Genomic DNA, 18,449 nt, shown 5'->3' with positions numbered 1-18,449 from the left:
CAAGTGAGAAAAGGCCCTAAACAATATAACTTTCTTTACTTAAATTAAACAAACCAGGCATGAATTTCACAGTTACATACAAAACTGACAATAATCAAACTTATTCCTTGTAGAATAATGTAAAGATTGTTGACACTGGCTCAAAAGGCTTAATAATCGATAGTACCTTTATCTATTTCCTCTGCAGAGCAGGGGCTTCCATCATGGGAACAGAGGTGGTCCGGGCTGCATGGGTGGGGAGAGGGGGTGGACTCTCCACTAGAGGGGGCCTGGGTGTCTGTATCACGGGTTTCCCCGCTGTAGCGATGAGGAGGGAAGGGGGCACGCCGGCCATCCAAAACATCCATGGTCTGTGGATGGAAGAGGTAGTTACAGTGATGTTGCAGGTCCCACACTCAACACCCAGCACTCAGGACACATGACCTCAGAAAACACAGACAAAGTGTTTAAGCATCTCTGTATAACACACTGGATTACCTGCTCATAATAAAGACAAAGACAGAGTGGAACAGAAAGGCCTCTGGTGGGTTTGTGTGTCTGTTTAGAACACACAGCAGATGGTAATACTTGACACAGGATGAAGGGTGTGATGTGCAGGGCGTTCTGCTTTGGCACAGCTCATTCAAATGGGAGAGCTGAAAACAGGGCTGGGTACACAGCAGGCTGTAAATCTATACTCTGTGTGTGTGCATGTGTGTGTGTGTGTGTGTGTGTGTGTGTGTAGGTGTGTGTGTGTGTGTGTGTGTGTGTGTGTAAATCCAGCATGTATGACTTTCTCCGAGAGGAGCTTTAGGCTAGGTTTACTACTCCACATCACCCAAGATTTACAGCTCCGCTAAGTGAATAAATTTAGCCTGACTGAGACTGTTTTGTGTCAGTTACAGTGTGACTGTTCACTGTACGGTGCTTCAAGTGACTTTTCAGGTCACTTATTCTATCTATACTGACTTACTGTCATCCACAGCATTCAAAAACATTAAATAACTGTGGTTCAGTGTTACCATGGTTTGATGAAGAGCTCTTAGTAAGGCTTTGAATGTGCTAGTGCTGGCGGTCATGATAGCTGTTGATTTCCTTTCACGTTAATAGATTAGAGCAGCCACACCAGCTGCATCAAAGGAGCATATGAGCTGCATGGTAAGTGCTGCAGAGCAGCATTTAGACAATAGAGATGCCTAATTTATACATGTGAGGTACGGAGTTCATAGGTTAAAATAGAATAGCTGTGCTGATAATCAAATTAACATATTCCCAGCAACATTTTGCATGACCAACACTGGAGCTGAATCGAGCAACCAACTCGAATTAATTAAAAAAATTATTTGGTTACAATTTCCTTAATTCATTCCTTACATTTCTCCCCCTGCCCCCAATCTCTTGTTTCTCTTCCTCTACCCCTCTCTCTTTAACCCCAACTGGTGAAGGCAGACATCCATCCACCAGGTTTCTGCCTGTTAAAGGAAGTTTTTCCTCGCCACTGTCACTAAGTGTTTTACTTTTTTATTTAACCTTTATTTAACCAGGAAGTCCCTTGAGACAAAATCCCTTTTTTGGTTTAGACCAACTCTAAATTTAAAGTCTCATGAGATAACTTGGTGCTATTGGTGTATGAGTGTGTGCGTGAAAGGGTAAATGTGAGGCTTTGTTAAGCGATTTTGGGCACCATAAAAGTGTGGAAAAGTGCTATATAAGTGCTGACCATTTACCATCTATAATAAATAAAATTTGATTTGATTTAATTTTCCTGCCCTTAAACATCGGTTCCACTGTTGTGTTTCATACGGACACTTATTGTGATGCACATGACACCAGGATCAACACAAACAAGTTGGAGCGTAGCTCAGAAGAGACGAGGACAAAAAGGCAAAAAACGTCTATATGTTCACTTTACTACATTGGAACCATCACTTACTCATTTAAACTTTTAAGCTTTCACACAAACATTACAAATTTTTGTCTTGTATTTTTTTAGTTGTATGTTAGTTCCACCTTAAGTTGTTAGTGAGTTGGATCCAAACGTGTTTGAAGACTGCAGTGCACATATTTTTGTAGATGACATTTGACTTGTTTGTTGTTGTTTATATCTATACATATTTATAGTTCTATACCGTTATTGTCATTTCTATATAGATTTTTTTTTTTTTTTTTTTTTTTTTTTTACATACTTTTATACGTTTCGTGGTTGTTGTTTCAGCTGGTTCTGGAATAAAGGACACGTTATTTTCCAAAATGTCTTTTTCACATTTTCACTATTTTTTCATCTATTCAAATAACTGTTTAATCAAATCTAAGAAAATAATCAATAGATTAATCAACTACAGAAATAATCGATTGCTGCAGCTCTAGTATGAACATATGCATGTGAGCAATGCAGCACACACACAGGGGGTAGACAGTGGGTCCCAGATGAAACACTGATTAAATTTTGTGGAAAGTTTGGATATGGAGACCTCACAGCTAGCGGAAATCTCTGTCACTGAGTGGCAGAAAGAGGGTGGTGAGTGGCAGGGTTGGCTTCAACACCGTCTAAACTTAAGAACAATATTTTTTAAAAATGGGGAAGAGCTATTGTGCAACTGATTGTACGAACAGGTTTGAAAAGCAGTCGGAGTTATCGTTTTACAGGTTACCAAAAGCCAAAGATAAGAGAAGCAGATGGATCATCATAGACCAATTGTTCTTTGGTAGCTCATACGGATCAACGTTGAGTCCTACTGTCCTTAATTTCAATCCATATTCCACATTTTTCACGGCCTTGCTATGTTTACTGCTACACTCCGCCATGTTGAGCAAGGTTGGTTTAGCCACTCAGTCTGATTTAGAGGGGCGTGGCCGGGGGGAGTGACGTAAACGCTTACCCTCTATTATGTGTGGTAGAAGGTGATTCAACAATGTGGAAGTTTTCATGTACATTACGCTACAGTCACAGCAGGCTATCGATCAAGGTTAATGTTTAAGTTCACTACATTGATTTTTTGTTAGCACAGGGTTTTATACCCGATGTACCACTATTTTATTGACACATATACAGTACAGTTCAAGCTAGTGTTAGCAGTTGGAGCATTTACTTTCTAGATTATTTCAGTGTTCTAAATCTTCAGCAGGAGTAGATACAGTGCAACACTTCATTGCTGTACTTAAGTTTTCTCTTATATTACTTATGCGCTTATTCTTCTGATATTTTACTTTTAGTCCCCAAATTTCATCATAAATATCAATATTTCATTCTCCACTGACCCGTTATTTTGATTGTCTTACATTATCGAAAAGAAGAAAAACTGATGCACATGATGTTTTCAGTTAGTTGTTTTGATGTGATTTGAAGTTCCAACAGTATAACAGTCTTCACATTTTACTAACATGACATGAGGTTCAGTTCACTTTCCACCCACATCTCTATGTCCTTCAGAGACCTACTTTTGATTTTTACATTTCAAAGACATATCAGAGTCTGGACTTTACTGCAGTAAGTAAAATCACAACTTTTACCACAGTCTGTTTTGTACTCAAGTATCTGTACCTGTACTGAAGCAATGGTATTCAATTCTTCAGCTATGTGTGTACATAGCCCTACCTGTATGCCCTGCTCCCAGTCCTCTCTGATAAACACATTTTCTAGCTCGTGGTTGATGCCCTCCACACTGCTTGGCACTCTGCAGATGAGGGATTTTGGCACAGGGATTGTCGACAGTGCTGATGGTGTTCCCTTGTGCTGCAAGGACAGAGCAAAGAAAATATTGTATGTCGAAAATAATATGTACACAATGCATATCCTTCTTGAACCACAAACCAAAGATGACTAACACCAACTGGACAGTCAAAAAATGTCCTTAATACTATGTCACAGACTCCAAGAAGATCTTTTTAAGGTATGGAAATGTGGTCTATCCAGTTTCAGGAGACATTTCATGGGTGAAGAGGCGTTCCATTTAAATACATGTTGCTGAAGTGGAATTAAATGTCATGATGAACAGACATGAGCACAAACAAAACTCTAAGCTCAGTGCAGGTCATTGCATTTCACCATTTGTATTCATTTTCCCACAGTGGTAGAGGTGTACAGTTGCTGCACTTGTGTTAATGAATGAACTTCAGACTGGGACAGAGCAGGGCATGCCCAGACATGTCCCCCCTCCTCACCTCTGACACAACTGGTCAGATGAGGATTCATTAACCACAGCTACTCAGTCAAATACTGGAAGACACACAACACTGTACACTTGGATTATGATCAACCTTTGCAAACCTTTTACTCAAGATTAGAAAAACAGAATTCTGCATTTGCTAAAACTGCAAATTTTGGTGTGTTTCGGGTCGAGGTCTTCTGCCTCTTCCTGTACAATATTTTATTTATCTTTGTCTTTTTTGTATTTTTAAATAGAACAAAAAATAACACTGACTAAAGTATATAATAGATATTTAGATATTCTTCATTTATTTGCTGCATTACTTATACAAGTAGAAATAACTACTGCATGATACAACAGCCAAACATTTTCCACCTTGTTCACTTTGAATAATGGGATGTTGCACATATAGTGGTGTGAAAAACTGTTTGTCCCCTTCCTGATTTCTTATTTTTTTGCATATGTGTCACACTTTAATGTTTCAGATCATCAAACAAATTTGAATATTAAAAAAAGATAACAAGTAAACACAAAATACAGTTGTTAAATGAAGGTGTTTGTTGTTAAGGGAAAAGAAATTCCCACCCACATGAACCTGAGTGACAAACTGAGACCGTCTAGAAGAGGTGGTCTCTGTCCGCTTCCAAACGGGCTCTGGGCTGGTTCCCTTCTGGTGTGAATATAACCGGCCTCAAGCCAAAACAAACCAATGAACCATGCATTTTCTTGTGCTTGACGGGCCACCATAGCTGCTGGAAGTAGCCGAGCCGCATGGGTAGTCAGAGCTAATAGCAGCAGCAGCAGCAGCCATGAGTCTTGGACAGAAGTGGAGCAATTAGGAGATTGAATTTCTCATTGACATTTGGTCAGATGCCCATATTACAAAACTGGCACCTAATGAGCTGTTCTTGACAGCTAACATTATTTTCATAAATTTATGTAACTAAAAATAGAATACGTATTCCAAAAACGATAACTGCACGTAGGACCTCCACGTTTGTTTTCATCAACACCTGCTGTCTCTGATTCACCCTGCTCCCGACTTTTTTGTCCAATGCCAGCCCAGTTTGTCACATACGTGCTTCTGTTTACAAATTTTGGTCCACTAGCAAAAAGTCCAATGAGAATGCAATCTGACCCAAATGAAAAAACTGTCTGCATTCGATCCAAATGAAATAAGCAGACCAAATGACTTTCCAGGTGTGAATACACCCTTAAATAGGACCTGCCTGACAAAGTGAAGTAAATCAAAAGATTCTGAAAAGCTAGACATCTTGCTGCGATCCAAAGAATTTCAGGAACAAATGAGAAACAAAGTAACTGAGATCTATCAGTCTGGAAAAGGTTATTAAGCCATTTCTAAAGCTTTGGGACTCAAGCAAACCACAGTGAGAGCCATTATCCACAAACGGCGAAAACATGGAACAGTGGTGAACCTTCCCAGGAGTGGCCAGTCGACCAAAACTACTCATCCAAGAGGTCACGAAGGACCTTACACCAACATCCAAAGAACTGCAGGCCTCACTTGCCTCAATTAAGGTCAGTGTTAATGACTCCACCATAAAAGACTAGGCAAAAATGGCCTGCATGGCAGAGTTCCAAGACAATAACCACTGAGCAAAAAGAACATAAAGGCTTGTCTCAGTTTTGCCAGAAAATATCTTGATGATCCCCAAGAGTTTGGGAAAATACGCTGTGGACTGATGAGACAAAAGGTTGAACTTTTTGGAAGGTGTGTGTCCCATTACATCTGGTGTGAAAGTAACACAGCATTTCAGACAAGGAACATCATATCAGCAGTAGAATATGGCAGTGGTAGTGTGATGGTCTGGGGCTGTTTTGCTGCTTCAGGACCTGGAAGCGCACTTGGGTTCTGCAGCAGGACAATGATCCCAAACACACCAGCAAGTCCATCTCTGAATGGCTTAAGAAAAACAAAATGAAGACTTTGGAGTGGCCTAGTCCACCTGAATCCAATCGAGATGCTGTGGCATGACATTAAAAAGGCAGTTATGCTCAAACCCTCTAATGTGGCCGAATTCCAACAATTCTGCAAAGATGAATGGGCCGAAATTCCTCCAAAGCACTGTAAAAGACTCATTGCCAGTTATAGCAAATGCTTGACTGCAGTTTTTGCTGCTAAGGGTGGCCCAACCAGTTATTAGGTTCCACTTTCATATATAGGTTTGGATTTTTTTTTTTCCTTTAATAATAAACACCTTCATTTAAAAACTGGATTTTGTGTTCTCTTTATCTAATATTTAAATTTGTTTGATGATCTGAAACATTTAAGTGTGACAAACAAGCAAACAACATAAGGAAGGGGCAAACACTTTTTCACACCACTGTAAGTCAGTTGTTAAGTGAGTATTTTGGATTGCAGCTTTATTTAGCTTTATTGCCATTCATTCGTCCCATCTTAAAATCTCTGTTTGGGTACCATCTGTTTCTTTGTGGCTTCTAAGCTACCTTATCATATTGGTGCTGTCAGGGTAGTGTGTTGCGTCACCAGTCAGAGAATGTGTTCATCTGAGAAGAGCATGCTGATGACTCACTCAAAGGACAAAGAGAACTCACCTGAGGGTGGCATGCGGTGCCGTTTGGCGCCTGTTGCAGTAACTGCAGTGAGCTCTGCTCTCTGTCTTTGCTCTGCCGGCTGACTTGTTTGCTGCGCTGCAGTTGCAGTCTCAGTTTGGCAATCTGCTGGAAGGAAAAACACACACCATATTACCAATGACCAAGTATTCACGACAGTGCCACAGTCAAAACAATACCAGAGCAGATGAGTGAGTTTGCTTCTACAATTAAATGCTGACCTAAAAATCACTGATTCCATAAAATATGTCTAACAACAGTCGTACAGGGCTACTGACTTCCTACAATGATCTGAATGCTGTGTGTCAATCTCACCTGTTCTCAGATTTTATCTGTGACAGACTTCAAACAAGTTTGGACCACATTCAGCAGCGGTAAGTCTTGGTTCCAACCCCAACACATCATTAACTTATGGACATTAGAGAAATGGCTGCATACATGTTGTGTGTGTAGAGAAATTTTGCACAATATGATCAAAAGAATTTAAGGCCATTGTGTGCATCAGCTACATATAAGATTAGGATAGTCCAAGGTCTTTTGTAGCCAAAGATACACATTTTGAAATTTCATGAAGGGAAGGACGGCAACACAGGGCTAAAGATAAGCCCTGTTCCAGCAGAAATATGGGTAAATAGAAACACTAACTGCTAACTAAACACAGTGTAGAGAGTCAAAGTGTTTTTCCCAATGTTATGCATGAATCAGCTCCTCCTGAAATATTTGTGGTTTATGGTAGGTCAGTGTGGGCTACTGAAAGCAGCATAGCATGCATAATATTGCTAATTATAATAGGATATGTTTTTTGTTGTTGTTTTTTTTTCACTTTTAATGCATAGATAGAAAATATCAAATAGTGTACTCTCTAAAATATTATTTATATAATTTGTTATAAATAAATGCACCTAAAACTGGGCTTTATTAAAAAAACAAGACACTACCCTATCAAACATCACAGTTATGTACTTCCCAAAAAAGCACAAAATCAAAATGTGTCCAAAGAACCATTTGACATCAAATTTGTAACATTAAGTTGAAATCAGTTGGACAAGTTTGTAAAAGTTGGATTTGAATATCTTGCAATAATGGTTCTGCAGTTATTCAGCAAAATGTTAATTTCTTCCCAGACAAACATTTTCAGGCCTTATTATCTTCCATTAAAATTTCATTTTCTTTTTTGTGGCACCATGAGCCCCCCCCAATCATTTTTAAAAAAGCACTATTCTACTTCAGTGTCCCTGACTGTTGCGATGATGTACTTCTATTCAGATTAATAAAGTCAACCATCTAACCTTTAACAGCCGTTTGCAGAAGCAGTATACTGCACCTACGTATAATAATTCCATCAACTGATATCGTGAGCACATATTTGTAATGATGAAACAAGTTAAGTCAGTGGGTGTTTCTTCATGTAGGCCAGTATGAGTCTAAAAACAGGATACCCTTTGTGAACTTAACAGCCATAGTTTGACTATGCAGAGAAAGGTGTGGTCTTCAGTGCTGATCTTGTAATCCTGGCAACACAGTCAACAAAGAGACTGGCTCTGTTAATAGATGTCCTCCCAAACATGTAATCACAGAGGTTACAGAAGGCACTTCACTACATTCAATGAGTGACCGCAAGAGTCGATAATGACAAGTCCAGGCAATCCCAGTGTAATCTCAGAGGATGACAAAGAGAGCTTTTTCCTGGCTGTGCTGTGATATCGATTGTGCAGACCACTGCTGCAGGACTGTATCTGCTACAACAGAGTAACATTTTGTGACAGGCCCAGTTACAGTGGCTACATTTACACGTGTACACAGGCTTAATGACACTGCACCATTCTGTAGCAGGAAAATGATTCATCACTGTGTCCCAGCATCCATCCCACACACCCACAATTCAAGCCTGAACTCTTCCCAGGTGAACAAATCAACAGAATAAATAAATTCAGATTGGTGTGCAATGAAACCTGTGGCTTCATGTGTGACCAAATGGTGAAAGTGTAACCAAAGTCCAGCCACGTGATTACAAAACTGAAAAGTAAATCCTGCTTGTGCCATTCGAAGCACATTACAGCACTCCCTGACCTACCTTTGTATTCTTATTTTGGCCTTACATAATCACAGATATGTCAATATAATTTCTGTATTTCTACACACATATTCATGTCTCATTTTCCAAACGTATGTGTCTAGGGAGCAGGGTTAACATTAGCCTTAAGATAAACTTATACCTTGGGACATTTACACAAAAACTTTGCTTTACAGTCTCTTAACACCTCAGCATAACAACACTTTGTTACATGTCAGAACGTTGTGCAGCAGGTGTGCCGTGGAATGTTTTACATTATAGTTTTACTAGCTACACCTTCAGTGCATGTACAGAGTAGGGTTATAAAAGGGACAAGTAAAAGAAGACAGAACATTTATTTTAGAATTTCATGTTGTGTTTTCAGTTTTAGTCAAGCAAAGCACTGCAAAACAACTTTTTGTAATATAGGCAAGTCAAACATTTAGGTCAGGTGTGAGATATTTAGTAACATCTAACAGTGAAGTTGCAGTTTGCACTCAAATGTGTACCATCCTCCCCTGTGCGGCTGCAAAAAAACAAAGAAATAAAAAAAAAAAAAAAAAAAAAACACAGAGGCTGAACCAGTATTTGTTTTTGTCCATGTGGATCTCTTTAGTTATGGATATATTAATTCTGGAAACATAGTATGTGACGGTAATACATCATTACACTGGATGTCACTGTAAAGAATAAAAGTCAGTTATTCAGAGTTATTATAGAAACGTGAAAGAACTTGTGAACAGTAAACTGCTTCCTCTGTAGATAAATAACTAACAACTTATTCTAAAAAATAATGAAAGTAAAAAGATGATCATTTTTGGCTCTATTGTATTCTACTAAAACATAATTATAATGTAGGGGGATTCAGAAGCCCTTAATTTCAGAAATGAAATATAATTTTCCATTCATGTTGGCATAAAAGGTACTATCCTCCAGTAGCTGGTTCTGGTTTAAGGTACCATATGTAGGATTGTGGCCAAAACTGGTACTGCAATCCCATTCAAAATACTGTAGAGCAGTGGTCCCCAACCCCCGGTCCCTGGACCAGTACTGGTCCGTGGATCATTTGGTACTGGGCCGTAAAGAAAAAAAATTGTGGTTAATGTTAAAGCAATTTTTTCCACTAGTCTTGCGGAGATTTTATTTTGAAAACCAACCGTTTCTGCCCTCGCCTCACAACCACTGATGAATCAGTAGTAACACAAGCTTAAGAAATGAGCCAAAAACAAAATTAATTGGAGAACTTTTTCGGGAAGAAACGAGGAAACAATGAGGCTGCAGAAGGGTCACAGACTGCCTGCAAGCACAAAGCTGCATTTAGAAGGAAGTATCATGATTCCTGCCTAAGTTCATCACAACACAAGCGCCTCAAAACTGCTCCGGCACATCAATCCATGTTTGAGGCAACTTCAAACGTCTTCGCATTCTGGATTAAAGTCAAAGCAGAATACGCGGATATTGCCACAAAAGCCCTGAAAGTCCTTCTTCCATTTCCAACTTCTTATCTTTGTGTGGCTGGGTTTTCTGCAATGATGAATTACCAAGTAGTAGACTGGATATATGGAACACAATTGGAGTGTGTGTCTCCCATCACCCCCAGATGGGACCGTCGACTTGCAGGGAAACAAGTCCAGGGTTCTGACTGATTCTGCATTAGGGCAAGTTGATATTATACTGCAGAATCATTGTAATTGCCTGATATACAGTGTAAGTGTTTCAGATCACATGCTCTGGACTGACAAAGCTTTTTGTTATTGGAACCCCCGCACGTCTACCCAGTCTGCGGAAAATTTTCATGCATGAAACTGATCTGTAGTACAAAAAAAGGTTGGGGACCACTGCTGTAGAGTGTGGTATCCTCTCCACCTCCCCCCAGACCAGGGGTTGCCAGATCCAGCATGAGTGTCTCCTACTAACATTTCCACTAATCCTTGCCACCACACCATAAATTTCATACAAAAAAAAATCATCACCAGACTTATTATACATAAGTATAATATATAATAGGCCAGGACAAATGCCCTGCCCACTCAAATGAAAGTTTGTGAAGATTCAGGAGATAGGGAAAAGGTAAATGAGCCTTAAGCTTTACTTTTACGTCCGTGAAGTACAAGCGGCATGGATTGCTACCGCACCCCCCCGCATAGTATTATAAGAAACTGGGTGACCCCCCCACCCCCGGCCGAACTACGGATGCGCCCCCTCACCCCCACCCTGCCCCCCTGGCCGAACCACACATACCCCCCCCCCCTCCCTTTCGGATTACACACTGCTACATGAAGAGGTCACTTCCACAGAAAACACTGTACTACAAGGAGCTACCATAGCAAGCAACAAGTCCTACACAGGTACTCAGTCTCTTCACCAGTCCCGGACCGGAAGTCTCTTCACCAGGGCCAGGAGAAGAGACCACAGCCCAGCCCCGGGAAAAGACACCGACGGTCTGGGACCAGGTGAAGAGACCGTGGCCCCGGCCCTCAGTAGTTCTTACCAGGTGGTCAGACTAAGGGAGAGCCGGCGTCAGTCTTCAAATTTTTCTCTGCTTTCAGTCATCTCCATGCTTCAAAAGCATCTCCTATACATATCCTTGTTTTGTTTCTCACTTTGTCACAACATATTTGGGAATAATAAGAGGCCTTTTAGGTTTATTAACGTCAGGCATTTATGATCAGAAATTTTCCAGCTGCAGCTCAGTAGGAACTGGCAACCTGGATGCTGAAAGGCTACTGACTTGGTGATTGGAAGACAGGTGATGGGTGGAGTATCAAACCAAAACCCACATGACATTAGCATCATGTACTTTAATCTTTTCAGTTTGTTAATGCTCTGTCATACTAGACAAGCTGGTATACCTGTTTTAATTTCCTATGCTATATACAGCTATAATGCTACAGTGGGCAATAATTTGTAAAATATTGTTTACCACTAGAAGCCCTACAGGGCTCTGTGTCAAATGGATTGAGATTAGCCCCATATTACCTTGTGTACCCCTCAACCAGACTTTATAGCAAAATAATGAATTGTTACTGCATCATAAACATAGCAACAATCCATTTACATGACATGTTCCCTCTTTTTGAGGCAGAAGTGATGTTAAAATTGATGCACAATGAATGCTGTTTCATGAATATGACTTCTCTTGTAAATTTTATCATTTTGTGTAGTCAACAAATCCTATTAATCAAAAGTTTAATTACCTACTGTACATTAGGGCTGCTCGATTATAGAAAAAAAAAATAATCACGATTATTTTAGCAATAATTGAAATCACGATTATTAAAAACGATTATTTGTTAACCTTAAAGTTGTTTATTTTTTTCTTGCAAAACAATGTAAGATATACTCTTTAAATATAAATAAAGCTTTTAACCATTAAAACAAAGTATGTTCACTTTTGTACGAAACAAAAAAATCTTTGAATGCAAATAAGTATACTGTAAATTCAAGTATGTTTCCTTTTGTAAACAAATAGTGCACTGGAATTAAACTGCTCTAGACTTGCCATAGAACTGGAGCAATAAAAAAAAAAAACTCACGTAAAGTGCAAATTATAAATTCAAGTATGTTCAGTGTAGTATGAAACATAGTAAATTCAGTGGCGTGCCGTGAGGTTTCAGTTAAGGTCTTCTGTATACATCAGCCATCTAGAATACGTACGTTAGGGTTATACAGGTTAGGGTTAGGTTAATACAGGAGTTGCAGCGTGAAGAGATTCGGAGACTGAAGATTGCATTGCGGACGAAGTTGTAGACGGAGTTTTTTTTTTTATGTGTTTTAGTTTTTCATAAGATTATGATAAAGGTCACGGTGGTTAAACTTTAGATGGTTAAAAGGTTTGCTGTGTTACCGGTCGGTGCGGACACAACTACGAAACACTTTTTGCACATAATGGGTTTTTGCTCTTCATCAAACCCAGAGTGATTCCATACAATTGAATTTGACTTGCCTTTTTTGTTTACCAAGCACTTCTGCTGCGATTCTCCTGCTATTTTTCCAGACCGCTAGGTACAACTTTCCTCTTAGGGTGGACCTGTCGGCTAGCAGGCAGCAGTAGCTTAGAGGGGGGCGGGGCAGAGCAGCTCATGGTAGTTTGCGTGCACGTGAATTAAACAACTCAAAATTAATAATCGTTTTTTCTCGATTACATAATTTTTGTAATTGTTGCGTGTAATAATCGAAATCGTAATTGAATTTCGATTAATTGCACAGCCCTACTGTGCATGATGATATTTGTGGGATTAGCACAAGTCACTAACCTATACAAAGATCCACCTATGCAAAAAAACAATTGCGTAATATATTGTGAAAACTCCATAACACTCTTTAATCCAGATTGTTGATCATATAGCCCAGCACTGTCGCCTAGTTTAATCTCTGTTGTCGGGAAACAGTTTATTAATAAAAAAGTGCCAATAAGCTATAGTCATTTCTTTTTCAACAAAAGTTTAATAAAATAAATAATAAAATAAAACTGACACATTAGGATCCAGTTATGTGTACAAAGGCAGTAACACACAACCTATGATTTCGCTCAATAATTATTTAAAACACAGGTCAGGTAATAGTTGTATTCAGCTGTATACGAGTGACCAAATTGACCTAGTGTAAATCCTAGTTGGTAAAAATATTCTGAATGATATTCCTTCCAGATAGCACTGACAAAAACCCAAGACATCTGTGTGCCATAAATTTTTTGGAACTTTTCATGTGTTCCAACTGGAAAAAAGTCAGTGAATGTGTATCATGTTTCAAGGCCGTCTGTAAGGCTTTTGAGGAACATAAGTTATCTGGACTCCATTCACTCGGTGGCCACTGATGAGGGAACAATATGGCCGGTTCAACCTTGAGAGGAGCTGGTGTATTGTCACTCAAAAACAACAGGCCATAATGAGATGTGATGGTACAGCCGAGTAGGAGACAGAGGGGAGCACATGTTTAAATTTAGACTGTGGTGTGGGGAGCTGCAGACCTAATAGCTATATGTGGTCTACTGGTTGGCCACCAAGCCAAGCAAATAGACAGAAGTGGAAACCAATGTTAAGGAGCATAATATTTAGGCTGACCTCAGACCCTGACAAATAAAACACACTTTGAGTGAATGGAATGAACCTTAGAAATGACAAAAACACGTTTTATAAAGTGGATATGTGAATATTTAAAGGCAGACCAGCACATCTGACATTGAACTATGCCACAATGAGTTGAATGCATTCCTTTTAAACTGCCATCTGTACCACTTACTACAATAAAGGGCTGTGATTTGGCAAGACAAAGGTTAATTTGTGTGAAGCTACCTCTTTGAGGTGGTCTGCACTGCCCCATGAGGCTGACCGCTGGTGAGGACTTCCCTGTTCTGCACACTCATCAATCCAGAGGCCTGGAGTCTGGAACACACAAACACACATGAAACACATGACTACATTCTGCTGAACTAACACAAAATTATATAAACATAGGTGTATTGATAAATACTTCATTATTTTCCACAAGCTAACACATACATTATATGCGTACATTATATAGAATTACATCATAATTGCATGCTTCATTAGCAGAGATGGCAAAAGAACACAGCAGAGCTGCAGCTATCGATTACTTTTGTAATCTATTTATCTAATATTTAACTAGATTAGATTAAACGATTATTTGAATAGGTGAAAAAAATAGTAGCATGTGAAAAAGTAAGCAGAGCTTACTAATGCCATTGCCTGGTCGCACAACACTTTGCCCGTCCTGCTCACTGATACCCTGCCTACGCAGGGATGAATTTTGAGACTTAACTTTCAAACTTTTTCAAAAACTTTTCAAACATTTGTTTAAAAAAAAAAAAATGAGAGCAAGGCACATGTAAAGAACATGTGTGTGAAATTTGAAAAGCATCAGGTGAAGGATATGTACAAAAATCTCAGATGGACGGACATGCCTGAAAATGACAAACTTGGCCTTTATTCCAAAATCAGCTGAAATAACCACAAAAAGTATTAAAGTAAAAGGACATATAAAGCGGCAATGGCTACTGCCACAGTACTCTGGCACGAAATATTGGTTTGTCTATTGCCACAGAGCCAATCAAATGTTAGCATCTGTAGTAGAGCCAATCATGGATGCTGTTCCATGAACTCAGCCTCTTGTTGCCACAGTACTGTGGTGATATTTGGTGATATATGGCGATAACTTCTGTTGTGATCTGGCGCTATATAAATAAAATTTGATTGATTGATTGGTTTTCCCCTGTAAGTCACTTTGGAAAAAAGCGTCTGCCAAATGCATAAATGTAAATGTAAATGTATATCTCAATGCATTTTTTGGTGCATTTTGCTACCACAGTACTGTGGCAATTGATGGAAGAAATGACAAATTGGATTGTCTGCCTGCATGCTGAAACTGAAAGGGTGAATAGGTACACAAACCAGCTTTACTGCCACAGTACTGTAGCAGCAGGGTAACAGGTTACCAGTCTCGACACAATATAAGCAAGGAGCTGATTGGCTCTGTGGTAATAGACAAAGTGATATTTCCTGCCAAAGTACTGTGGCAATAGCCACTTCGATATAAAATATATCTATATAGAAATAATAAACCAAAAATTAAACTTAACATGAACGTCCAACTCCCGGCTTCTCTGCCTCTGTTGAACACCGTAGCTTACACAAAATTTTCACAACTTCTAACCTACATCCACTGGCTCCCCGGTAATGTTGGGCCCCATTAATTTGTCATGTTTACCTAAAATTTTGTCCCGAGGGAACACTCATTATCTCCTGCTATAGCCCAAACATTAGCGTGTGTGCTGCGGCTGGCTCTTCGCTTGTGTTGTATGCATCAACCTAACTTTACGTGGGTCTAGCGTGATTGGTTCAGAGCGGCACTGCTTAATTATGATTGACTGTTCTCACATCCGTCAAACCATGGACGAATGAATTCTATCAAAATTGTATGGAGCATGTCTCATATTTCTATTGAGGAAAAGTTATTTCACGATATATATTGTTATTGTCCAGCCCTACCTGTCGTACACAGATTATTTACTCTAGTAGAAGTATACATACATCTGTAATAGGACTGTAGTAAAACTACCTGAGCCTTTAATGTAAAACTGAGCAATACAGCCAAAAGTTTTTGCAATGTTATGGATGATTTACAAATTTAATCAATTGTTTTCTGGCTAAAAATAGTGCATTAAAATACCTCCTATCAATCAGAAATCATCAACTAAAGATATCCAAGAGTCAAAATTATCCCACGTAGATGCTGTTGGAGCTAGACTTTCTGAAGTCCGGATAAGAAGCTTTGATAAACTGTATATCGGCTGCAGTTGACGATCACCACTATAGACCTTTTCAATATCTTACTTGTCAAACGCTGAAAATAATGCAAGCTAGTTCAAGAACTTAACAACATTTTTCTTTTGCACACAGAGACTTAACAGAACAGAACAGTAGTAATGTTTCATCTGAGCTCTGTTTAGGTGTAATGTTGGTCTGACGCCTATAAAGATAGGATAGCTCTAGAATCACAGGTGGACACATTATTACCACTTGCATCAAAGAAACACATGCCCATCAAGAGCTAGGCTACATATCATGAAAAATTTCCCTGATAAATAGCCTGAGCAGCAGGTATGTTCTCTGTCAAGCCAACGTGAAGACCCAGCATCGACTAAATACTTAAAATGTTAAAAGTTTGGATAAACAGTTAAGATTTGGATGAGAGCAATAATGAGAGCCTCATGTTCAAAAATGAAGCTGAAATCTGGAATCAATGAAAGTGAAGAAAACAGTCATAGGATACTGTCCCTGAGGAAAGAGCTACATTCAACAGGAAAAACATATGTCATAGCAGTTCTGACTGCTTCCATTAGCAGGCTGGGATAAGATGAATACATTTGGGACAGGGCACTGAACTCATTTTTTGTCAACAGCACACATCCAAAATACATCAGCCATGATCACTGATTGTTATTTACAGAGCCTACCATATTTGGAGGTCTTCCCACACACACCTCTGTCAAATTTTGTGTCACCTACAGCAAAACTCTGATAGCTTTAATATTTTAATGGCACCAGTCAAAGTACTTAAATAACTATATTGTATTATATATTGTATTGAAAACTGACAGTTGAGTCGCTAGTAATTTCAATACTAAAAGAGTAAATCTAATCAATGTGTATGTCACATGTCTGCCCAGTTTTTAGACATTATTAATCACACATTTCTTGATCTGCACACCTAGTTAACATTATAGATATGTCTAGCTCAATAAACTATCATTATAGAACAGGGATAAACATAACGTGTGTGTGCACTTGAAAACCCTTGGCCTGACTTATCAGGTGCACTAATGCCACCCAGTGGCCTGACTTATCAGTGCATGGCAAAGTTTTTGGACAGACAGACGGACGACCACCTGATGACAATATCCTGTGGCCAGTGTTGCTGAAGGTAAAAACTGTAGATTCTAGTCTAGTTTGTATTCCCCTGATTTAATTACACTTGTCTTGGGTGCTTCTGGCTATAGGATACAGCAACAGAATTTTTGCAAAATACTATTGAGAGGAAAGGTCGTTTCAGAGGAACATTTACACATGGGTATGGTACAGGTATAGTACAAACATAACATGCTGCATACTTTTAATACCCCTTGGCCAAATATAGTGTAAGATTTGATTTAAAGTTACTGTCCTGTAATTTAGATTAGATTGTCTTTGCGTAAAACTCATTACATACATATTTATATTTGAAAGTACTCAGATATTATAACTGCACAAGGCCATTTGACCTTGAAAAAGTAGGTCAAGGTCACCTATTTTCAATAGGCTTCTGCTCCATGCCAAGATGTGTGTACTGTATAAATTTGGGGCAGATACCTCAATGCATTCTTCAGATAATGTGATTACACTGTCGAATGGACAGACGGACAGACAGACGACAAAACGATTACAATACCCCTTTGCCTTAAGTTGGCTGAGGGGTAAAAAATTACTAAATCCCAGCATGAAAAAAACCCTCATAACAAGGGACCACAAGGTAGGTAACAAGCAAGACTTGGCAATAAAACGATAAATATCGCAAAATAATTTTTTCTTGATAAAAATATGAGACATGCTTGGTACAATTTCGATAGAATTCATTTGTCCATATGTTGATAGACATAAGAACAACCAATCATACTTAAGTAGTGCCGCACCGAACCAATCAAGCTAGAGCCACATCAAGTTAGGTTGATGCACACAGCACAGGCGCAAGAGCCCGCTGCAGCACAAATGTTAATGTTTAGGCTACAGCGGGAGATAATGAGTATTCCCTTGGGAGAAAATTTGACCGAGAACTTGAGTGACCAGGATACTGAAAAGGAGGGTGAGGCATCGAATCCAGGAGTCAGATGGTCAAAGCGTGTTAAGTTTAATTTTCAGTTTACACCAGTTACAGTAGTTATGGCATGTTCGGAATGCATCCCCCAGATGTCTGGGTGCTGAAACACAAAACTATAGTGTCCAACCAGCTGACATTAAAACATAACATGGCAAATAAGTTTATATTTTTATTAGGGGTGGGCAAGTTAACGCGTTATTACCGCGTTAACGCATTCATTAATTAACGCAGACAATTTTTTTTTATCTCACGTTAACGCCGTTTTATTACTGTTCTGCCTTTCAAGCAAGTCTTAGTTGATT

The 18,449-nt window shown here is 39.1% G+C and overlaps 1 protein-coding gene across 3 annotated transcripts in view; it reads right to left on the bottom strand.

Annotated features, from left to right (window-relative positions):
* glcci1b (glucocorticoid induced 1b) overlaps nucleotides 1–18,449 on the bottom strand; it is a 56,380-nt gene that overhangs the window by 15,805 nt on the left and 22,126 nt on the right. For 2 of the 3 annotated variants that reach the window (XM_030157293.1, XM_030157292.1), the window contains exons 4-7: nucleotides 14,070–14,159; nucleotides 6,705–6,830; nucleotides 3,575–3,712; nucleotides 167–350 (exon numbers count right to left, since the gene is read on the bottom strand). In XM_030157293.1, the coding sequence (XP_030013153.1) occupies nucleotides 167–350; nucleotides 3,575–3,712; nucleotides 6,705–6,830; nucleotides 14,070–14,159 (538 nt within the window). The remainder of the gene's footprint in view (nucleotides 1–166; nucleotides 351–3,574; nucleotides 3,713–6,704; nucleotides 6,831–14,069; nucleotides 14,160–18,449) is intronic. The other variant, XM_030157294.1, reaches the window with a different exon arrangement.

This window comes from Sphaeramia orbicularis, chromosome 16, assembly GCF_902148855.1.
Source record: "Sphaeramia orbicularis chromosome 16, fSphaOr1.1, whole genome shotgun sequence".
NCBI lineage: Eukaryota > Metazoa > Chordata > Actinopteri > Kurtiformes > Apogonidae > Sphaeramia > Sphaeramia orbicularis.
Note: the sequence above shows the minus strand (reverse complement) of the source record. Positions and strands in the feature narration are given on the sequence as shown.